Source organism: Pristiophorus japonicus, chromosome 21 (genome assembly GCF_044704955.1).
Source record: "Pristiophorus japonicus isolate sPriJap1 chromosome 21, sPriJap1.hap1, whole genome shotgun sequence".
Taxonomy (NCBI): Eukaryota; Metazoa; Chordata; class Chondrichthyes; family Pristiophoridae; genus Pristiophorus; species Pristiophorus japonicus.
This window is the reverse complement of record NC_091997.1, coordinates 24,414,031-24,439,337: the sequence shown is the minus strand read 5'-3', so window position 1 is coordinate 24,439,337 and position 25,307 is coordinate 24,414,031. Positions and strand designations below refer to the sequence as shown.

Sequence of the window (25,307 nt, the reverse complement as noted above, 5' to 3'; positions counted from 1 at the left end):
CTTTGTGGTGGCTTTAAGTGTAGCATTGTGGCCAAGAGGACACTGTGATGGTCAATAATAGAGGGAAGGCAAGTTGTGTAATTAATGTTAAATGGGAATTTGGGGTTGCATTCACTGGTACCACAGGCGGATGATTCAATCACGGGCATTCCTTGCAGAAAGGAGACTGTCTGAGTACATCACCGCAAACATTAATAGGCAGAGAGCAGGTAGACCTGTGCACAGACACTTCAGAAAGCATCGTCCCTTTAACCCGCAGCATCCTAATAGCCTTCCAACAGACACCCGGTCAGGAGCCATGTCTCTCAGACCGTTATAACAATGGCTCAAACAACACAGGCACAATCCTGAGAATCAGTTCAACAATGGACGCTGGCTTCCTTTCCCACCGCTGACAGAAATTGCGGCACGTGTTATTTTTCAGATGCTGTGAGATTGTTTCCCTGGGGCTGGAGAGTCTAGAATCAGGGGGCACAGTCTCAAGATAAGGGGTCAGCCATTTAAGACTGGGTTGGGAAGGAATTTCTTCTCAGAGGGTGGTGAATCTTTGGAATTCTCTGCCCCACAGGGCTGTGGAGACTGGGTCTCTGAATATATTCAAGGCTGAGAGCGATAGATTTTTGGACTCTAGGGGAATCAAGGTGTTATGTCTGTAATACCCTTATGAATGACTCCACGAGGTCTAGAGCTGCTGTGACCTTATTGATAGAGTATTTAAACAGGCTGCATTTAGACAGGCTGTGAAAATTCACAGACAAGTCAGAGATGCTACGTGAGTGGTAGCATGTTGCATTAACTCATCAATCAACTTGACATTTTCGGACCTTGGGTAGTGAGCCAATAAGGTCAAAGAAGGCGAGTTCTTTTCTGTAAATTGATCCAGGTATAAAATACAGCCATTTTGACCATGTGTCTCAGTAAGACAAAGAAACTGGCAATCAGCCAGCAGTTTGTTACTCTCTGCCAAGATTAAAAAGTTAAAACTACCATCGGAGTTCGTATTTCATTGGCAATTAAGAGATCTAACAATTTTGGCGCTGTGAGCAGGGTCGCTGAGGAAAGAAACTGAATTTTGGACATCGGACCTATATATTGAGGTAAGGACTCCTCTTTTTTTTAAAAAAGTCCTCTGTCAAAAGTTTAAATTCGCTCTCCTTCTACGCGATTCCGAAAGCCTCCGTTTGCGAACCCTCCGGTTGGTAGTCGGCTCAAGGTCCCATAGACGTCTAAACTTCGGCGGTGTGTTAGTTAATTAATCACCGACCTATAGATCGGCTAAAAGCCTACGACTCGAGACCTCAGTAAAGAAATGGCAGCAGGAGACAAGAACAAAGAATTGCCTACAACTGTTAAAGGTGGGCAGGCACCACCTGAAGTTTCGCTAGATTTAATTCTCGAACAGTTGAAAGAATACATAGAGCAACAATTCAACTTATCGAAAACCTGTATTAAGATCGAACAAAAGTACGGAACCTCCAAAGGACAATGGTCCTTGGACGAGATTAAAAGAGTCTGGGGAAAAACGACCCGTATGAAAAATAAAGAACGAACTAGATGGTCCCTAGCGGTTATGGGCCAGATCCGAAACTGGAATTCGGGTATGAATAATACGGATGAGGAAATGGATGAACAAGTGTTTGGACCCCTGAAAGCAGCTTTCGTGGCAGGTCTAAAGCCAGAACTGTCCAAAATGCTTAAGGTAGTGTTACCGGACTGGGAAGGTAGAGGAACTACCTTTGCAGCATTGGTGGATCGATGTAATCAATTAGATCGGGATATGGGAGCTAAAGTCCAAGCTGTACAGGCTATAGGATGAAAATCCCAGGATTCCGATAAACAGTCATTAGGAAAATTACCCGGAAAATGTCATTATTGTGGAAAAGAAGGTCACTGGGCCAAGACGTGCAGGGCAAAACAGCAAGGTCGTGGCTGGGGAAGAGGACGCAGCCAGGGATACAATTCAGCCAACAAGCCAGGCTTGTCACAAGATAACGACCTCATAGAAGCATTTAAGCGACTGACAATACAACAACAGAAGGAGTTACTAGGGATAGCAAAAAACGATTAGAGCCCACCCTGGCCCCCCTCCTCGCACTAATACAACAAAGGGGAGATGGGCTATATATAACTGTGAGGGTGGGCGAAAAGGATGTGGACTGTCTTTTAGACACAGGGGCGGAATTAACATACTTACCCCTACAATATAGAGACTTTTTGCCATTGGATGGTAGGGCACGTACAGCCTATGGAGTTGGGGGCCATAAAATGGAAATTAAAAGGACAACACCGGTACTTATAGGGCTGGGTCCACTTGAACTAACCACGCCGGTCTGGATAGGCCGAGTAGATCAACCCCTTTTGGGAATGGACGTTCTAATCCAAATAGATTCATCGTTGCATTTCGAGGATGGTCGGGTGACATGGTCAATTAGAACTTTGAAGAAAGAACAATTGAAGGAACACCCGATATGGGCTAAAGATAAGAACGATTGTGGCCTACTCCAGATGGAGCCTGCGTCATTTACAGGGACCAAGCCTCCATGCACTAAACAATATCCCATCAGTCCAACTGCCATCGCGGGAATCTTACCGGTTATTCAGCACTTGGAGAAACAAGGGGTGCTTATTAAAACGCATAGCTCCTCCAATAGCCCCGTGTGGCCGGTACAGAAATCTAATGAGACTTGGCGTTTGACTGTTGATTATAGGAAAGCTAACCAGTGTATTGATCAAAAAGCTCCTTTGGTCGCAGATCCCTCCACCATTTTTAATGCCCTCAAACCGGAACATAATATTTCTCGGTTATAGATATGGCCAACGGATTTTGGTCGGTGCCTCTGGCACCGGAGGTTCGACAATGGTTTGCTTTCACTGTCCAAGGACAACAGTATACTTGGGACCCGGTTACCGCAGGGTTTTCACAACAGCCCTACGGTATTCCACATGACTTTACAAAGCCATTTGCGAGAATTACCTCCCCTGTCATCCACAGTCATCCAATATGTAGACGATATCTTGCTAGCTTCAAACACGGAAGAACAGCATGAACAAGATTTACGAGCTTTGCTGGATCACCTTCGGCTGAAAGGACATAAAGCCAGCATCGACAAAGCACAAATATCCCAAGAAGAGGTTGTATACCTGGGACAAAAGATTTCACAAGGAAAGAGAGAACTTACCCAGGATAGAACTGCAGCCATTCGGGCTGCTAAAAAAACCACCACTATTCAGGAACTAAGGTCTTTTTCGGGATTGTGTAACTTTAACAGAAATTGGATTGACTCCTTCACACAGCTTGCTCAGCCACTGAATGATATTTTAAAGGGGAAACGTGCCTCTAAAGAAGCCATCACCCTCACTAAAGAACAGCAAGAGGCCTTCGAGTTTGAAAAAGGCTTTGTATTCGGCACCGGCTCTGGGAATCCCCGACAGTGGTAAGCCATTTACCCTGTTTGTTCATGAGAAAGAAGGATATATGACAGCTATACTGACAAGAACATGGGGATCGGCAAAGACCTATTGGCTATTATTCGGCAAAACTGGATGCGGTAACCCTCGGATGGGGAAGTTGCATAAGGGCCATGGAAGCTACATGTCGAGCGGTAATGATCACTGCGGGTCTAGTCGTCGACCAAAAGCTGATTGTCAAGTGTCCCCACACCGTACATGCTTTGCTGTCTATGAATAGAATGTCTCAGGTGACGGCAGCAAGATGGACCCGCTGGACAGCAGTTTTGGAAGCTCCTAATCTCCATATCGTCCGGGCCAGCCCGGTTAATCCCGCTACTATGCTCCCGATGTCAAGAATCGAGGGAGCAAGAGGGGGGAGAATGTGAAGAGCATGACTGCGTGGAGATTTTAAAAGAAACAGAAGAAGCAGCCTTAGCAGCAGAGGAGCCTCTGCACAACCCAGACCTCATCCTGTTTACAGATGGTTCCTCCTTTGTTGACAATGGTACCAGAAAAGCAGGATGGGCAGTTACAACCTTATATGAGGTAGTGGCAAAAGGATGTTTACCCTCAGGAACGTCAGCACAACAGGCCGAGTTACGGGCCCTGTCAGAAGCATGTCAAATAGCAGAAGGACAGACAGCTAATGTCTACACAGATTCGCGTTATGCTCTTGGAGTCGCTCACGACTTTGGTATGTTATGGCAGAAAAGAGGATTCCTCACTGCTGCTGGTACACCTATCTGAAATGGAAAAGATGTCCGAGACTTACTGGAGGCCATACAATTACTTCAGGAAGTGTCCATCCTGAAGTGTAAGGTCCATACCAAGGAAAATACCTTGGAAGCACAGGGAAATGCCCTAGTCAACCAGGCAGCTAAAGATGCCGCCTCACAGGGCGTTCCTCCAGAAGAACCAACACAGATGTGCAGATTGAAAGCAGTCAGGACTCTGACACGAGACCTTCAAACAATGCAAGGCGAGTGCTCCCGAGAGGAAAAATGGACATGGATCGAGGCAGGAATTAAGCTATGCGAAGATGCTGTCTGGAGACAAAGAGTTACCAACAAGCCAGTCGCGCCACAAGCGCTTATGCCTTTTTTAGCCCAACAGATCCACTCGTGGGTCACAACAGATGACGGCACGGTTCCAGAAAAGCTGGTGGGGTCGGGGATTTAAAAAAACATGCCCAGCTGGTAACAGACCGCTGTGTGGTCTGCCAGAAAAATAATTCTGGATCCATCACTGTAATGCCCCAACTGAGGCCCCCTGCCCCTGTCGGACCATTTCAGCATCTGCAGGTTGATTATATATCTCTTCCTTCATGCCAAGGATACACTAACATTCTTGTCATGGTCGACAGATTCTCTAGATGGATAGAAGCTGTCCCAACTAAAAGAGCCACAGCCAATCACACTGCAAAGGTCTTGTGTAAGGATTACATTCCCCGATAGGGAGTCCCGAGTAGCATTGACTCAGATCAGGGAACACACTTCACAGGTGCTGTCTGCCAAGAAGTCTGTAGGTTACTGAACATTACGTGGGATTTACACTGTCCTTATCATCCACAATCATCAGGACAAGTAGAGCGAATGAATCGAACTCTAAAACAACGGCTTGCCAAATATCACCAAGAAGGAACACCATGGCCCCAGGCACTACCAATAGTGCTATGTAGCATTAGGGCAACCCCAAACAGAACTACAGGTCTAAGCCCATTTGAAATTATAACAGGAAGACCCATGTCGCTGCCAGGAACTATCGATTTAAGGAAAGCTGATGTTCACTTAATGAGTGACACTTTGTTATCATACTGTCAGAACTTAATCAATGCTATTAGTTCTGTTTCCCGACAGGTATCGGCAGCTTGGGGTAATCCACCCGAAGGAGATTACATCATCATCCAGGGAGTCTGGGTCTATGTGAAAAAGTTGCATAAAGAACCTTTGGGTGCCAAGTGGGAGGGACCTTATCAAGTGTTATTGACCACCCAGGCAGCTGTTAAAGTCCTAGGAAAGAAAGCCTGGATCCACGCTTCACACGTTAAACGAGCACCCGTAACTGAAGCTGAAATCTAATAAGGACAATTACTTTTCGCGAAAATGTATAAATTTACTGTAGTATTGATTGTAGGTATTCTAGGCATAGACCTACTTCTTACTAGCCGACCCGCTGCACCAAAGGGAAATAGTAGGGTAGCAAGGGAATTACATGTAAATACCTTTTACTTTTATATTGTTTGTTTATGTTGATTAAATGTTGTTGCGACCAGGCGGCTGTAGCTGCTGTCCCGCAGGTGAGACACCTTGCAGGTCCCAGCAGACCGTCTGTACGTGGCACAGGGGTATGTTATGCTTAAGGAAAGGTCGTTTACTGGTTGAATTAAGATACTGATTTGGATTAAATTAGAATAAGGTTAATTAACCTACTAAAACCAGACTTCCATTGTGGCCACGATGGAACTCGGGTTGGTGTAAATTTGTGTGGAAGTTACTAGTCCGGACATGTGGTGAAACACATCAACAAATTTTAGAAGGAAACTCTATTAACATGTATGAAATTATTTTGTAGAATGTTTAACCAGTGTTACCTGATGTTTTATGATTCAGTTTGTGAAAGAATCAAAGGGGGGATTGATAGAGTATTCAACCAGGCTGTGAAAATTCACAGACAACAAGTCAGAGATGCTATGTGAGTGGTAGCATGTTGCATTAACTCATCAATCAACCTGACATTTTCGGACCTTGGGTAGTGAGCCAATAAGGTCAAAGAAGGCGAGTTCTTTTCTGTAAATTGATCCAGGTATAAAATACAGCCATTTTGATCATGTGTCTCAGTAAGACAAAGAAACTGGCAATCAGCCAGCAGCTTGTTACTCTCTGCCAAGATTAAAAAGTTAAAACTACCATCGGAGTTCGTATTTCATTGGAAATTAAGAGATCTAACACCTTCGTCCCATTTATTGTAACTCCAGAGTGAGGCACAAGCATGTTGGGCAGCCTTTTATACTGGGCCCGGCACACCTATGCAGGTAACCCTCAGGTCTCCCACCGCAGTGCCCTCTGGTGGCACACCTTATATGACTATACAGTTAGTATATATGGTCTACATACATGACACAAGGGATATGGGGATTGGGTGGCTGAAGATCAGCTTTGATCTCATTGAATGGCTGACTCCTGCTCCTAATTCTAGAGTTCTTATAGGTATGTTGTGGACGGGTGAGCTCGGATGGACGCAATGTTTGACAGGACAGTGTAGAGGGAGCTTTACTCTGTATCTAACCCGTGCTGTATCTGCCCTGGGGGTGTGTTTGACAGGACAGTGAAGCGGGAGCTGTACTCTGTATCTAACCCCGTGCTGTACCTGCCCTGGGAGTGTTTGACAGGACAGTGTAGAGGGAGCTTTACTCTGTATCTAACCCCGTGCTGTACCTGTCCTTTGATGGAGAAGTTGATTTTCCTCTGGGTTCTGTATAAAGCCCATCTCTGCTTCGTGTTGCAAATGGCACGGTGACTGCAACAGCTGCTGTGAAACCAGGCTTGAGGGGCCGTATGGCCTACTTCTGCTCCTATTTATGTGCCAGCACAATGCACCAGGAGCAGAACTTCAGGCCCTCCGCTACATTTACAAACAGCCAAAATTATTTGAATTCCCACTCAGTGGGCAGGCAGGACCGGTGAACCTGGCAGCCAAACATCTTGCGCACACTCCAGATCCTAGACGAGATCCACTAGTTTGTATTAAATTTGGATGCGATTGCAGCAACACGGTCACTGAACCCCTTAAAGCACCAACATGCTGTGGCTGAGCATGTCTATTCCCAACCCTGCTCCTTCACTGAAGGTGTTACTACAGTTGTACAGGGCCTTGGTGAGGCCACACCTGGAATATTGTTGTTCAGTTTTGGTCTCCTAACTTGAGGAAGGACATTTTTGCTATTGAGGGAGTGCAGCGAAGGTTCACCAGACTGATTCCCTGGATCGCGGAACTGACATATCAAGAAAGACTGGATCAACTGGACTTGTATTCACTGGAGTTCAGAGGAATGAGAGGGGACCTCATAGAAACGTTTAAAATTCTGACGGGTTTAGACAGGTTAGATGCAGGAAGAATGTTCCCAATGTTGGGGAAGTCCAGAACCAGGGGTCACAGTCTAAGGATAAGGGGTAAGCCATTTAGGACCGAGATGAGGAGAAACTTCTTCACCCAGAGAGTGGTGAACCTGTGGAATTCTCTACCACAGAAAGTTGTTGAGGCCAATTCACTAAATATATTTAAAAAGGAGTTAGATGAGGTCCTTACTACTAGGGGGATCAAGGGGTATGGCGAGAAAGCAGGAATGGGATACTGAAGTTGCATGTTCAGCCATGAACCCATTGAATGTCGGTGCAGGCTCGAAGGGCCAAATGGACTACTCCTGCACCTATTTTCTATGTTTCTATGTCTGGATTGCCTCATCCCTTCTACTTCCTCCTCCTTAGCTGATCATATGCCTGATGGCAAGGGCTGTGCCCTCATGATGGCATGCAGCAGACCACGGCAAATCTTGAGCGCTCCTCCAGAGCGGTCCAGGCAGCGATGCAATGTTTAAGGACGCCAACGGCCTGCTCTATCCGATTCAGTGTGGCAGCATGGCTTCAGTTATATGCATATTGCCCATGTGCGGTTGGGTAGCGCAGTGGAGTCATCAGCGGATAGCCCTTGTTGCTCAGTAGCAACCCTCTGGTTTGTCTTGGTGGCACAAATGCTGATGGTACAGAATGAAGGCATCATGGCTGATACCAAGATGTCAAGCATTGACCTGCATGATGTGCTAAGTATGGTCGCACACCAGCTGAACATTGAGGGACTGGAATTCCTTCCGGTTGTGGTACATCGCCAAATTGAGTTGCGGCATCCGCAAAGTGACGTGTGCAGTCAACAGCACCCTGCACCATAGAGAAACCGGCTATTCTGGCACAGCTGCATGCTCACTCTGCCTCCTTCTCTCTGGCAAGAGAGAGAATGAAATATATTCAGCTCTCCTTGCATAGTGCCTCACTCACCTCCCTTATACAGGAGTGAACGGCAAACTGGGAGATCTTCCAGATTGGAAGAAGCCCAATAGAAAGTTCAAGGCTGTGGTCATCTTTATAGCTACTGGCAATGCCCTCCTCGCCCTGGACTGAGGTGATAGGTCTGTCTGCAGCAGGTGGCAGATTTCTGTGAGCACCTTCTTAGTAAAATAGAGATGCCGCACGCGCTGTTCTTCAGAGGTAGAAAAATTGTTCCCTGAAGCCCCTGGGAGATAATGGGCTCCCGCTGAGAGGTCTTCTCACCTCATAGGAATTGGTCGGAGTAGACCTCTTTGCAAGTCAGCACCACATTCTTGAGCACATGCCACACTACTTCTTGTAGACTTTAGGCAACTTTAAAGCACCAAACACTTCAACAGCTAGTAGAAATCGATCAGCAACTAACCTGTAAGTCAGTAATGACCGCTTTAATTAGCGCTAGACTGGGGGGGGGGGGGGGGAGAAAGAGAGCGGTGGTGGACTGGGTCTTTTCTGCTGCTGAACACACGTTCAGCTTTGTGAGGTTAAGAGCGGGCGTTAGCTCCAGCGTTGAGATCGTAAATGGCAGCTCTGGTATTAAATCAGGGTTATACGCCGATTGCCTACTCTGCATACTAACGGCACATGCTCCCACTGCCAGCACCAACATCCTCACAAAAATGGCATCCGGCATCAGAAGTGTGTGTGTGCTGCTCAGATGTCATTTTTGACAAAACAAATTGAATATCCCAATCATCAGACAATTTTGACGACGACAAAGTCTTTACTGTGGCTCTGGTTGGGATTTGATTGTCATTTGAGATTTGATCACCAAATCTGGTACCAAGCTTATGGTATACAGGGCTGAAGTGATACCCGCCCTCCTATATTGGCTCAGAGACGTAGACCATCTATAGTAGACACCTCAAAGCACTAGAGAAATTACGAGCAATGCTGCCTCTGCAAGATCCTGCAAATCCATTGGGAGGATAGACGTACCAACGTCGGTGTTCTCGATCAGGCCAACATCTCCAGCATTGAAGCACTGACCACACTCGACCAGCTCCGTTGGGTGGGCCACATTATCCGCATGTCTGACACTAGACTCCCAAAGTAAGCGCTCTATTCTGAACCCCTTTATGGCAGACGAGCCCCAAGTGGGCAGAGGAAATATTTCAAGGATATCCTCAAAGCCTCCTTGATAAGTGTAACATCCCCACTGGCACCTGGGAATCCCTGGCCCAAGACCGCCTTAAGTGGAGGAAGAGCATCCGGGAGGGCGCTGAGCATCTCGAGTCTCGTCGGCGAGAGCAGCCAGAGGAACATAAGAACATAAGAATTAGATACAGGAGTAGGCCATCTAGCCCCTCGAGCCTGCTCCGCCATTCAATAAGATCATGGCTGATCTGGCCGTGGACTCAGCTCCACTTACCCGCCCTCTCCCCGTAACCCTTAATGGTTAAAAATCTATCTATCTGTGACTTGAATACATTCAATGAGCTAGCCTTAACTGCTTCCTTGGGCAGAGAATTCCACAGATTCACAACCCTCTGGGAGAAGAAATTCCTTCTCAACTCGGTTTTAAATTGGCTCCCCCGTATTTTGAGGCTGTTCCCCCTAGTTCTAGTCTCACCTACCAGTGGAAACAACCTCTCTGCCTCTATCTTGTCTATCCCTTTCATATCACCCCTCATCCTTCTGAACTCCAACGAGTAAAGTCCCAGTCTACTCAATCTATCATCATAAGGTAACTCCCTCATCTCCGGAATCAGCCTAGTGAATTGTCTCTGTACCCCCTCCAAAGCCAGTATATCCTTCCTTAAGTAAGGTGACCAAAACTGCACGCAGTACCCCAGGTGCGGCCTTACCAATACCCTATACAGTTGCAGCAGGACCTCCCTGCTTTTGTACTCCATCCCTCTCGCAAAGGACAAGCGCAGGCTGCGGAAGGAGCATGCGGCAAACCAGACTCCCCACCCACCCTTTCCTTCAACGACTGTTTGCCCCACCTGTGACAGAGACAGTAATTCCCATATTGTTTATATTGGTTAGAGATTTGGAAAGGGGATAGCCAGAAGATGTTAAACCAATCCAACACTTACGATCTTCATCCTTTGAATCAACAAAAAATTCAACATAAACCACTGATCAATTCTGGGAACATCCATGACAAGCAAGTGTGGCAAGCAATTGGGAAGCCCATGAATGAGTAAACTCCCTCATTACAGCTCAATTCCTGGCAAAATGTTGCGACAACCCAAGGATAAAAGCATTACACCAATTGGTGCATCAGCTTTGTGAAAAAGCATCCTCGACAAATTGGAAATACAGAATTATCACCAAAATTCCAAAGCAGATGTCAAAGCTGGAGAGAAATAATATCAGTCCCTAAAAAGTGGCATCAATAATTATTTTGGCATGTATCATTTAGACAGGGTAGGTTTCCATGGGCCAGATCTTTCTTAGAAATCCCAATTGTATAAACTGGCTTTAAGTCTACTGACTATAAAAATCAACTCAATACACCACACCTCAGTTGGGAAAATTTTACATTACCTGTACTATTGAAATGCTCTATAATGACACAAAAAGTAATGCGGAGAACATAGTTCTAAACAGGACATAACCCAATTAAAACCAGTGCACACTAAGTATTGGTACTGTTTTATTGTAATGACCTTGTTATTGACTGGATTATGTGAGTGAATAAATGCAAGTGGCTTATCATGAATTAGTGGAAACGTACTACATAATCTAAACCACAATAATTATTTCTGCCTCTCCAGTGAGCCTGCAGAAATAAAAAATATCTTTTTTTTTTTAAACATTGTTCTCAGAATGTGACAGATGCTGACAAGGTAATCCATAATTACCCTGAGGTTGTGATGGTGGGACTTTTCCTTGAACCGCTGCATTCTTGTGGTGACAGATCTCCAAAATAGTGTGAGGTAGGGCTGATTTTCTCATTATTAACCTTTGCAGCAAATGTTTACCATTGGGTGGCTTGCTAGGCCACTTTGGAGCGTGATTGTGTCATGTCAGCCAGATGAGGTAGGAGTGGAAACCAGTTAGGTTGGGCTGTGATATATACTGCAGACTTTACTCAGTTTCTTTAGGTTATTCTGGTTCAGTTTCTAAACTGACACTTGTACTTCATGCAGTAGGCAAGAATATTACCTCACCCATGTACAATCACCACCCTGGAACGTTTATGCAAGTCTACTTCCTCCAAAAGTGGCAGATTATTGGTCTGCGAGAGAAATATGTTCTAAAGAAGATATTTTAACCCCAAATGGAGTGTGTCAATCCTTGTTTTTTCTAAATATTGTACCATTTTACGGTATATCTTCTTCTGTATAATCGGAACACAACTATTCGATAATATGGAGCTTACCACCTTTCAGAATAAATATTGGCAAACATCCCACGTGGTCGTCAGTGTGTTATACCCTAACTGAAAGATAACTATTGAAAGGTCCTGTCGCAAGCTATCACATTCCTGCATGCATATGGTTGCAGGTATTGGTTCATAGGAAACTCAGTCTGTTTTACTGTGAACACAAGTTAAGTGTAGGGAGGAAACCTGAGTTGTAACAGAAAAATATTTAGCAAGGCAATATCTTGCCATGGAAACACAAAAACCGTCTTCAAGAAACCCAGCATTCTCAGTGAAAATAAAGATCAGAATCTTCAATAGCATTAGGATTAATGTTCTTTGTATGGTGCAGTGTTGGAAAGGTTTGAAATAGAGACATTTCAAACATTCAAAAGCAAATGTAGGAAGATAATGTTAGGGATCTGGTGGCAGTGAGCGACTGAAGTGAAGGTAAATAGAATAAAACGTTCCGTAATAGAAAACATGAAACTGTCTATGGAAATTCCATAATTACATTTTGAGAATGGAACATCATTAATAAAAGCCTACCTAAACAGGCTTCGGTCTAACAAATCGAAAAAAGAAGATGACTTTGCAGATGGAGAGGTAATTAGCACAGAGCAATTTTGAGAAACAATCACAATCGTGTCACATCATAGATGAAATGCCAAGAGGAGCCCAAGGTAGAAATGGATGTTGTCACTTTTATTACTGATCTATGAACTACCTGAAATCCAGGAAGGATTAAGTTGAGCACACCCAAGTTGTAACTTATATAGTTCAAACTTTCTGAGGGAGGGCAAGAGAATTAAAAACTATATTACCATCGCATTTCAGTGAATTTGTACAGTTCCATACCAAAAAATGACAGTCCACAAACATCAAAACTGAAGATTGGAATTGCAACACTTTGGACTATAAATTTTAAAAAATGCAAATGCTGGAAATTTGAAATAAAAACAGAACATTCTGATAATACACAATAGCCCTGTCAGTATCGGAAATATACAAAACAGGTTTAATATTTTGGTCTTTTTTTTTTAAAAAGCAGCACATCCGGAGGCAATGATGGGAATCTTACTATTGCTGTTATTTGGAAGATAGGGCTAGTAGTGGGCATACTCTTCAAGACCCTTACTTTCAGCTGGAATGGCTGTAGCGAAGAGTCTTTCTAACATTTATATAGAAATCTTAAGGGGAGGGCTTCTGCCCTCTTTGAATCTGGCTTCTCCAGCTGTCCTGATAAAATAGATTATCTGATTATTTATCACATTGCTGTTTGCGGGAGCTTGCTATGTACAAATTGGCTGCCACAATTCCAACATTACAACAGTGACCACACTTCAAAAGCACTTAGTTGGCTGTAAAGCATTTTGGGGGTCCTGAGGTCATAAAAGGCACTATATAAATGCAAGTCTTTCTTATCCTAGACTGACAGTCCAATGCATTACTGAGGAAGGGTTGCATTGTTGGAGTTGTCAACCACTTAATGAATCATTAAACCAAGGTCCCGTCTGCCTGTTCTGGTGGTCAAGCAGTGTTAAAAGATACAATAATAGCAGAGTTTTCTTCCTGTGGCCCAACCAGCATTCCTTCTCTAACCAACACCATCAAAAATATAGATACTGATTTTCCAGGGCCTATGACCACATAAGTGCCTCAAGTTTCAGGTTTACACATGTCTTCTTGACAGATCCTCCGCTAATCCGGGAAATGGACATTCGCTGGCGGAGAGCCCAGCAAATGCCCATGAAACTCTTACACCTGGTAAAAGCAGGCGTAAGGCCTTCCATCACCAGCATAAGGGTGAAAATAAATATTAATTTAAAAAAAAATCATTTTAACATTCAAAAACATGTAAAATAAGTTTGTTTTATTTGGCACCTTGAAAAAAAATTTACATTTATTTTTCAAAAAATGTAATTTGTTTTAAATGTTTAAATTGTATTTTAATTTTAAACATGTAATGATTTTTTAAATATCAGTGTTGTGTACATGTGTTTCTTGGGTGATTTCTATTAAGCGTATGGGGATTCCGTACGTAAATGGAATCCCCAGAAGCATAATGGGAATACCCTCTCCGATTGGTTGGGCCGGCTTACATGATCCCAGGCACACTTGCGAACTGCCTGCACCCCTGGGATGCGTGGGCCTCTACGCAGGCCTACGCATAAAGCCCCAGGAGCGATTCTCCAGGACCAGCAGGTAGTTGCATAGATTTATTGTGGTGCGGAGGCATCTGCTCGCGAAAAGCCTCCGACCGCAAATTCAGGCCCATATTAACTGCCCATTCATTTCAGCTCACAAAAATACTCTGGTACTTGCATACAGAACAGACATTGCACTTCAAAGTACTCCATCCAACGTATGAAGTGCTTTGAGAAGTTTCTGAGAAACTTAAGGTACTACATATATATAATTCTTTAAAAAAAATGCAATTTCCTGATAATTGCCCGATACAGACCGTCCACCATCAGCAAAGTCTATCCGGCAGAAATAAAATCGTAAAATTATGACACACTCACAACGGATGTGGAATCTACCCCTGCAATCTCCAGTTTTGTCTGCATCGTTGGAACCTATAAAATAAACTGATCAAAGGTTAAATAATATTTGACTTTTTTTTGTTTGACTGCTTTAGGAATCAGAGATTTCAAAGCGCTCTCTTTTTCAAAGTGCTATCTTGTTCTTTGTGCCCCTCAGGAATTTTATTTAAATACAATAAAACATGAAATCTAAACTTATCATTGCTCAACTGAATATAATTGAGTACATAAATATATCTTTGACCCCTTCCTCATAATTCAGCGCAGACTGTATGACAGCAGAAATCGGTTGATTAGGAACAAGGTTGTTAAGAAGAAAATAACATTTATTGCAATGTCTTGTGTGTCCTCCAGACATCCGAGGGAGCTTCACAATTAAGTACTTTTGTAGTAGTCATCACTATTGTTATGTAGAAGGTGCAAGTTTAATGTACCACATAGGCTCTTCATTCCATTATTGTATGTTTCTTGCAATTAAGCTCAGTGTTTATAGAACATTTAGATTCTTGCCCCATTCTTACATTTGTCAAATTAAAAATGAAGTACAATGCTGCTTAGCGGCAGACTATCTAACGATAAGTCACTGATTAGGCAAAACTGTTAGTTCTAATGAAAGAACTAAATCTAAAACATTAACCTTTCTTCCCTCATTTCAGACAGTTATTCAGATTCATAGAATAATACAATGCTCTTTTTAGTGCTATCCAATAAATCACACTCCCCTCCTCTTTCCCCAGAGCCCTGTCATTTATTTTCCTTAATTACTTATCCAATTCTTTTTTGAACGTCACAAGAGCAATTAGCCATGAACGAATTTTAAAAACTACTGAATCAGCTTCCGCCACCTCACTGTGTAAAAAATGTTTCCTCATGTCACCTCTGGTTCTTTTGCCAATCATCTTCAATTTGTGTCCTCTGGTTACCAACCCTTCTGTCACTGAAAACAGTTTCTCCTTATTCACTCTCAAAACAATTCATAATTTTGAACTCCTCTATCAAATCTCCTCTTAACCTTCCCTGTTCCAAGGAGAACTCCAGCTTCTCCAGTCTCTCCATATAACGGACGTCCCTAGTACCCTGGTAAATCTCTTCTGTACCTTCGCCAAGGCCTTGACATCCTTCCTAAAGTGTGGTGCTCAGAATTGAACACAATACTATATATATATCTAAGGCCTAACCAGCTTTTTATAAAGGTTTAACATGCTGTGCATTTCCAGTATTATCTGTTTTTAAAAGCTTTCAATGTATATTCCAATGAAAACCCCCCAAATTATTACCCTCAATTTCCACTAGAGGGCATAAATGCAACAAATCTATAGAAACCGTACCATAGAAGTACAGCTATTCAAACACTTAGATAAAAGTCAAATTAGAGCCAAAAATCAAAGTACTAGCAGCTGTACTTCAGCCAACTGTCTCTCCCTAGTTTCAGGTAGCAGATGGATTGCTTCCCTCCCCCCCCCATCTGATGATTTGGGAATCATCACGAATCGTTCCCTCAGCATTTCAATGTACAGTGTCAGGAAGTAAAAGTTCCTTACTAGCGTTTTTAAAAATTTGTTCTTATGGGATTCGGGCATCGCTCGCAAGGCCAGCATTTATTGCCCATCCCCAATTGCTCTCAAGAAAGTAGTGATGAGTCGCCTTCTTAAACCGCTGCCGTATGTGTGGTGAAAGTACTCCTACTGTGGTGTTAAGAGTTCCAGGATTTTGACCCAGCGACCCTATTTCTTATGTTCCCATAAAGGAACAACAATATATTTCCAAGTCAGGATGGTGTGTGACTTGGAGGGGAACTTAGAAGTGGTGGTGTTCCCACGTGCCTGCTGCCCTTGTCCTTCTAGGTGGCAGAGGCGTGGGTTTGGGAGGTGCGAAGTTGATACAATTAAGTGGCTTGGTTACACTTATAGTCCACTTCAGACAGCAGTTGAGAGTCAACCACATTGGTGTCAGTAGGTTGTGAGTTCAAGCCCCACTCCAGGGACTTGAGCACAAAATCCAGGCTGACACTCTGAGTGCAGTTCATGGGCCACCCTGACCTGTGTGCGACCACCAGCGCAGGTTGGGGCTATAAATAGAGTTGGAGCGCCGGGCCCTGGAACATCGTGAGCAAAGGTGCGGCAAATGAGGGTACGGGGCCCAGAAGAGCTAAGGGCCAGGGGCAGCATGGCAGTCACCGCACGTTAAAAAAAATCCATGCACAGGCATCTTCCACCCCCTCAACTGGAGTTCAGGACTGGAACATCGGGTCCTTCATTGAAATATCTGTGAACTCTTGTGGAAGCAAGTCATCCTCGTTTGAGGGACCGCCTATGAGTGAATGAGTGAGTGAGTGTGAGAATGGAGTCAGATATAGGACAGACAGCAGGCCAAGGAGGGCAGGTTTCCTTTCCCAAAGGACATTAATAAACTGGTTGGGTTTTAATGACAGACAGCTTCATGGTCACATTTGCTGGCAACAGCTTTGTTTTTCTAGATTTTAGTTTTATTTCAAAACCGAATTCAAGTTCTCAAACTGCCATGGTGAGATTTGAACTCTCGACCTCAAATATCAGCCCCGGCCTCCGGATTACAGATTCAATAGCATAACCACGACCATACCCTCATATATAAACCACATCAATTAAATTCCCTTTATCTACTGTCTTAATTTATTTGTAAAATTATACTAGGTCCATCAAATACTACCTACATTTAGATATCCATGGCTGATTAACTCCAATTTCTCCAAGTCTGTAGAAATTTCAATCTATTATTTTTGAATTTTCCTTACCGAGATCTGCACTGTACTAAACCAGTCTCAGTGGATCCAAAAATTGTCAGACCCCCCCCCCCCAATGAGAATCTGTTGCCCCTGGCACCGTGCATAAATTATTCATGTAGGAGCATTGACATCAGGTGCCAACAGGCTCTTTTACCCCAGGGGCGTCACAGCTAAGCCTGATCCTGCCCTCAGCTAGTGCCTTCACATATCCAATTCCAGAGTTTGCTCCAAACTAACCCAGAGATGCTGAAGCCAAGTGTAGAATCCTTGCTGCCAGCTGACTGAGATTAAACATAGACGAGTGATTGAATTTGGGATCTGCCTAATGTGTATAGGTATAATGGAAATTTCTGTTCCTTTTCCTGGTTAAATATTACAAGGGATAATCATTTTCCTTATTTAGTCAAGTTAACATGTCAAGTGAGGGGTGATCTAATAGAGGTCTTTAAAATGCTGCAGAGTCTTTCCACTTATTAGGAAGAACAAAACTAGAGGCTATCAATATAAGATAGTCACCAAGAAATCGAATAGTGAATTCAGAAGAAACTTCTTTACCCAGAGAGTGGTGGGAATGTGGAACTCGCTACCACAGGGAGTAGTTGAAGCGAATAATATAGATGCATTTAAGGGAAGGCTTGATAAGGATGAGAAAGAAGGGAATAGAGGGTTATGCTGATAAGAGTTAGATGAGGAAAGAAGGGAGGAGGCTCGAGTGGAGCATAATTGGCAGCATTGGCTGGTTGGGCCGAATGGCCTGTTTATGTGCTGTATAACCTATGTAAAAACTGTTGACCCATTATGAAAGCATGAAAAATGATGAATTGAGCTTTTAAAAAAATATCAATATTAAAGTTTAGAATTGCAAAATTATATTTAGGCATGTTAGTTGTCCAAATAATTGGAGTTATTTGGGGAAAACTTGCAGTATCAATTCCATTCCATAACTTTTGTGACCCAGGGTCAGTATCAAGCTCTCGGAGATTGAGACATAGTACAGCCCAATACAGAGTAAAGCACCCAAACATGCTGTAGCAAATATAATTTAAACCCTTCCTGCACAGTGCTAATTTGGTAGTGTATGCTGTCGGCCTACACACACTGTTAATTGGATTGAAACAGACCAAACATTTTAAATAATAACCCGTAACATCAAAGAGCAAGTTATTATTTAAATGGAGAAAGATTGCAAAGTGCTGCAGTACAGCGGGACCTGGGGGTACTTGTGCATGAAACACAAAAGGATAGTATGCAGATACAGCAAATGATCAGGAAGGCCAATGGAATCTTGGCCTTTGTTGCAAAGGGGATGGAGTATAAAAGCAGGGATGTCTTGCTACAGCTATACAGGGTATTGGTGAGGCCACACCTGGAATACTGCATGCAGTTTTGGTTTCCATATTTACAAAATAATATATGGAATGGAGGCAGTTCAGAGAAGGTTCACTAGGTTGATTCCAGGGATGAGGGGGTTGACATGAGGAAAGGTTGAGTAGGTTGGGCCTCTACTCATTGGAATTCAGATGAATGAGAGGTGATCTTAGTGAAACGTATAAGATTATGTGGGGGCTTGACAAGGTGGTTGCAGAGAGGATGTTTCCAATGATGAGGGAGACTAGAACTAGAGGGCATGATCTTAGAATAAGGGGCCGCCCATTTAAAACAGAGATGAGGAGAAATTTCTTCTCTCAGAGGGTTGTAAATCTGTGGAATTCGCTGCCTCAGACAGCTGTGGAAGCTGGGATATTGAATAAATTTAAGACAGAAATACAGTTTCTTAAACGATAAGGGGTTAATGGGGAGCGGATGGGGAAGTGGAGCTGAGTCCATGATCAAATCAGCCATGATCTTATTAAATGGCGGAGCAGGCTCAAGGGGCCATATGGCCTACTCCTGCTCCTATTTCTTATGGCCATTTCATCAGAAGTAATCCCTGGTCCCAGAGACAAAGGGTAGTTTACTAATCCTCTGTCACCTTGGGCTCCTGAAGAAAAGTGAACAGCTCCGCTGAATATGCTATGGCATACAAAAGATTTAATTTGGTGAAAATTCAAGAGCTAACTTAGAGGTAAACAAAAGACGAGTTGCAATATCCTAAATAACCACTTTTCACTGAAACCTCAAACTTGATAAGGGATTAAAAACTTGTAGCAAAAGTCCCGTTCATTTACTGCAGGAAAAAGAAAATCAGCAATATAGATGGAGATGTACACATTATATAGATGGCTCCCACCACACCCATTCAACCAGTCCACACTTTGGGCCCAAGTTTCCACATGATTTGCGCCCGATTTTTAGGAGCAACTGGTGGAGAACGGACTATCTTAGAAATCGCAATTCTCCACATTTTTTTTCTGCAGTTCTAGTCAGGTAGAACAGTTCCACTTTGGAACAGAATTTTTTCTTCAAAAAGGGGCGTGTCCGGCCACTGACGCCTGATTTCAAAGTTTCCACAGTGAAAACGTACTCCAAACTAACTTAGAATGGAGCAAGTAAAGATTTTTGTAGAACTGAAAAAACCTGTTCTACACATTAAAAAATCAGGCGCAGGTTACAAATTAGGCGTCCAGAACGAGGTGGGGGGGGAAGGGAAGTCATTAAATTCTATAATAAATCCTTATTTATACTTATACAAATATTATACAAATGAATCCAACCTGAATAAACATTTATAAGCAAAGAAAAGATTAAATAAACCATCTTCCTACCTGTGTGAAAGTGCTTCAGGCAGGCCTTTCGGGACCAAAGGCTAAACGAGCCGGCCCGAGACTTCGGGCAGGGCCCGTCCCCAGCATCAGATTTACAGGTAGTTGGGTCGGGTCGGGGAGGTTCGGTTCGGGTCGGGGGGAGGGAGAGCGAGGGAGGGAGGGGGGGAGGGAGAGCGAGGAAGGGAGGGGGGGGGGGAGAAGAGAGAGAGGGAGGGAGGGGGAGGTCAGGTCAGATCCAGTCTGGGGGCGGGGGGGGAGTAGGGTCGGGTCCAGTTGGGGGGGGGGGGGGGGAAGAAATCGGGTCAGGTCGGGGGGCGGGAGTCGGGTCGGGTCGGGTCCGGGGAGGGGGAGGGTGGGGGAAGTGGGAATCGGGTCGGATCCGGAGGCGAGCGGGAGTCGGGTCGGGAGCGGGATTAGGGTCGGGTCCAGTCCGGGCGGGGGAGTAGCGGGTGTCAGGTCTGGTCGGGGGGGGGGGGGGGGGGGGGGAAGCAGGAGCTGGCTGTGGGAGGAGCCTTATTCACGCAGCCCCAGTGAGGCCATTCAGCCAGGGCTAGGGGCTGCGTGCTTCAGGCCCCTCCCACACAGTTACGGGCGCCTGGAGCTACTGCACTTGCGTGCCCACTGTAGCGCGCATGTGCAGAGGTCCCGGCACTGTTTTCAGCGCAGGGACCTGGCTCCGCCCCCCCCCACAGCTCGTGCTGCGCTGCGCCGAAGGCAAGAGGACCTGCAGGGAGGTAGAGAATACGGAGGATTTTTTTAGGCACACTTTGTGACGCGAAAAACGGGCGTCCGGGTCGGGACTGCGCCGTTCTAGGCGCGTGTGGAAACTTGGGCCCATTGTCTCACTTTTCCATAAGAGTAGGCAGTTTTTATAGAACAATTCTCTTACCAAAAGTTTACCCCCTCCATCCGAACAAGGAGGATCATTGGAGAATGATCAAGAACATTTTTTAAAAACCTAGCTAATTTTTCCCCTACTTATCCCAGGAATGCTGAAGGCAACTGCAAAGACCCATCATTGCATTTTACTCAGCAATACATTATTTAATGATAATTGGTGAATGTATTATAGTTCAGGTATGAGTATACGGAACACAGCCTGAATAAATCACCATAAACATTATCAATATGCCAATCTGCTGATCTTTTGAAAAGACAAATAGCAAGCAAATTGTTGTGTCCTCAAACTAGCCTGGAGGGGAATGGTTATTTTGCACAATGGTGATCCAGGCTTAATTCTAAGGGTAAGACAGTTTACTTTACTCAATACCAAAACAATCAGTAAAATATAGGCTTTTTAAAAAATTTGCCAACTAAAAGTTATTTTGTTTTAAACTGTTGAAAATCAAAATATCACAATTATATTGTATAAAGATCAAGCAGTAGGCAGGATTATTACATAAATGTAAATAATGAAGCTGCTCTGTGTATTCGGTTCCCCCAACATTGTTAATCGTTTCTTGTAAAAATGGATTCAGTTCTATACTTTTAACCGTGCTTTAAAAAAAATCTGCATTTACTACTTTTCCTCAAAATTAGATTCCCCATTAGTTACCAAGCAAGCTAAATAAAATGAGAAAGGATCAAAAAGCAATTAACTGATTTTACAACTTTGATGGGCATCAAAGCTTAACTTGAAAAGTTGTATATTCAGTAATTAAAAAAAATAAGGACCATTGTACAGAAACTAAACTTAAAATGATTTTATTCAGAAAATAAACATGTTTACAACTTGCGGTAAAAATCCAGATATCCAATGCATACAAAGGGCTTTGAGACATTTAAATGTTAAGTTAACATATGCATCGTGTTTCTCTCCTGCCACCCTCACTTTCCTTTTTAGAATGTTAGAAATTAAGAGTAGAACATTCACTCGAATTAATATAAAAACACAAAATAATCTTTTTAAACATATATAAAAGAATTTTATGCTGCAGGATGACTGCGATGGCTTTTGAGATCCCTTCCATCAGGAAGCATTGCATGCTGAATCCACTGAATCACAATGTAACAGAGGAATAATGCCTCCAGTCCACTGAGATCTCCACTCATCTCAGTTATGTGACAAACTGGTTGGTGGCAGCTGGGGATCATCCCACTTGCATATGGCAGAGGGGAAAGAGAGAAATTAACTGGCCATTACACCACTGCTGCATGTTTTGCACACCTCAGTAATCAACTAACACCACACAGATAACCTGGGAGCAGGCTGCTTACGCAGCCCAGGGAAAAACCTGCAAGCTTGAAATGACAAAAAGGTGAGCACACTTCTTCGGAGGAAAGCAGACTCTGAAAGAAATTGTCTTTTATTTCCAAATTCTGCCTGAAGATCTATTTTATGATTAACTTAGAAAACGCAAAATATACTTTACCAATTATTAAGTACAACAAAAAGCTGTAGCCTACCTGAATATTCTTTTCACACTCAGTTTGTTGATGAAGGACAAGTTCACTTTCCAGCACAAATTTTTTCCCACATTTATCACAGATCTGCATTCGACTGTGAGTGACATTCATATGTTTTTCAAGATACCAGCGATTGTTGAAGACTCTGGGACATTTCTCACAGGTGAGATTCTGCTTTTCTTCAATTTGCTTTCCTTTCCGGGTTGGAGATTTAGAGTTTTTACTTTTTCTCTTTCTCTGTTCAGGCAGATCAATTTTTGTGCTTTCCCTTGAAGGAGTTGCTTCTGCTTTTACCATTCTGGTTGTTCCCTTGGGTTTTCTATATTTGATGTCGTCTTCTATTTCTTCATCTTCTTGTCCATCATCTTCAGTGTCAATGTTATCATCCTCCTCCTCCTCCTCATCATCCCCTTCTTCATTTTCCCCTTCACTGGAGTCAACCATGGCAGTTTTCTCAGACTGTGAAGACACACCTTCTGTCCCTTTTGAAACATGTAAAGTCTGGTTATTAAGGTTCACCTCAACTATAATTTGTTCCCGGTTATAGGATCGTTGGTCATCTGAATCATCAGAATCCTCTGCATCTCCTTCCATTCCATGAACATCTTCAACTTGCTTACTGTCTTCATAATATGTTTGGTCTCTTGCTTTCAGGTATCGTTTTGCCATGGTATCCTCTACTTTCACCAAATAGGGTTTATTCCCTTCTCTTGGGTAAATCTTGGTGGATAAATCAAGTTCTTTGTCAGCATTACAATAAAATGGAGGCGAGATTTGAGAGCACTGCTTTCCCTCCTGGGCCATCCCAGAAACATGCGAAGCACAGCTGTCAATCAGATTCTTGCAAGAGTGGGCAATATGACTCATCTGAAAGACCGTGACTATATTTATCACCTCCTGTACATCACATGCAATCACATTTAGTCTAGATCTATAAATAAAGCATAGAATCTGATTGAAACTTTGTGATGTTAGGATCTTGGTAATGAGTTCAAATTGCTGCAACCACTTGGTCTGTGTGAAGAGTAATAGAAAAAACCAGCTGAAAGCAGTCAGCACTATTTTGTTAGCAACAAGCGACTGCTTCCATCTTATCACAACAATGTTGTCATCACAGAGGTGAGGCTCAAACATGCGCTGCTCTGTTTGTTCATCAAACATGTACAATGGAAACAGACATTCTCCTGTAGAAGGTACTCAACCAAAGGGTAGATGGAAATCAATCGTTCACTGTAAGAAGAAGAAACAAAGATCTTATTACCTGAAACTCAGTAAACTTGGTACATTTGAAAGTTTGACAATAACTGGTGAAGAGTATAAAAGCAACATATAGTACGGTATGCAAGTGAAAAATAATTGAAGGTACAGCATGCCTCTTTAAACATGTATAGCCCCATCACATTAGAGACCCATATATACCTCCCAAGAATCTTAAGTTTGTTTCCATGAACAGAATTACGAAACTTTTTCTGTAATTCATTTTTATTAATTTATTTAGAATAATTTCAAACAAGATACATCTACAGATCAATGGGCACAATTCCATAGTCATTCTATTAAAGTTTTCCAATTTAACACAATGATTAAGTTAACAATTAATCCACCACAGTAATAAATCAAGTTCATAGAAATTGCTCGGATGAATTGAAAATATATGAACAATTCTTAAGAATGTTAAAGAATAAGCATGTTTATCTTGCACCACTAATACCTGGAGTCGAGATCCCAATAACTACAATTAAGCTCATGGGTCTCATATATTGACAAGTCAGCTCTTGACTGTGTGGCTGGTTGACTGTATGTGCACATAAATGTCCTCTAGTATTCAACAGATCATTAACTCTGAATCCATTTCATCAAAAGTTGCAAGAATTATCAGGTATGTTTTGTGAGAACAAAGAACTTGGCGCCAAGTATACAAATGTGGGGGTAAACTTATTCAAGCACCGTCTTTTTCCATTTACATTAGTAACCAAACAAAAACATACCCATATGAAGATTAAATAGTCACAAAAGTTAAACTTCTGATATATATATTATATACACACACACTTTATACAAAATAAGGAGAATCTTTGTTAGGGTATTAAAGGCTACGGGACCAAGGCAGGTAGATGGCGTTAAACATAAAAACATAGAAAATAGGTGCAGGAGTAGGCCATTCGGCCCTTTGAGCCTGCACCACCATTCAATAAGATCATGGCTGATGATTCTCCTCAGTACCCCTTTCCTACTTTCACTCCATATCCCTCGATCCCTTTAGCCGTAAGGGCCATATCTAACTCTCTCTTGAATATATCCAATGAACTGGCATCAACAACTCTGCGGCAGGGAATTCCACAGGTTAACAACTCTGAGTGAAGAAGTTTCTCCTCATCTCACTCCTAAATGGCGTATCCCTTATCCCTGGTTCTGGACTTCCCCAACTTCGGGAACATTCTTCCCGCATCTAACCTGTCCCGTCCCGTCAGAATCTTATACGTTTCTATGAGATCACCTCTCATCCTTCTAAACTCCAGTGTATAAAGGCCCAGTTGATCCAGTCTCTCCTCATACATCAGTCCAGCCATCCCTGGAATCAGTCTGATGAACCTTTGCTGCACTCCCTCAATAGCAAGAACGTCCTTCCTCAGATTAGGAGACCAAAACTGAACACAATATTCCAGGTGAGGCCAATTGCAGTAAGACCTCCCTGCTCCTATACTCAAATCCCCTAGCTATGAAGGCCAACATACCATTTGCCTTCTTCACCACCTGCTGTACCTGCATGTCAACTTTCAATGACTGATGAACCATGACACCCAGGTCTCGTTGCACCTCCCCTTTTCCTAATCTGCCGCCATTCAGATAATATTCTGCCTTCGTGTTATTGCCTCCAAAGTGGATAACCTTACATTTATCCACATTATACTGCATCTGCCATGCATTTGCCCACTCACCTAACCTGTCCAAATAACCCTGCAGCCTCTTAGCATCTTCCTCACAGCTCACACCGCCACCCAGTTTAGTGTCATCTGCAAGCTT

The 25,307-nt window shown here is 43.3% G+C and overlaps 1 protein-coding gene across 1 annotated transcript in view; it reads right to left on the bottom strand.

The window, feature by feature from the left end:
* The window catches only part of LOC139233868 (zinc finger protein 652-like), a 91,296-nt gene that overhangs the window by 21,976 nt on the left and 44,013 nt on the right, over nt 1-25,307 (bottom strand). Inside the window, 2 exon segments of the mRNA XM_070864483.1 lie at nt 22,284-23,428; nt 23,431-23,513. Of these exon segments, the coding sequence (XP_070720584.1) occupies nt 22,284-23,428; nt 23,431-23,513 (1,228 nt within the window).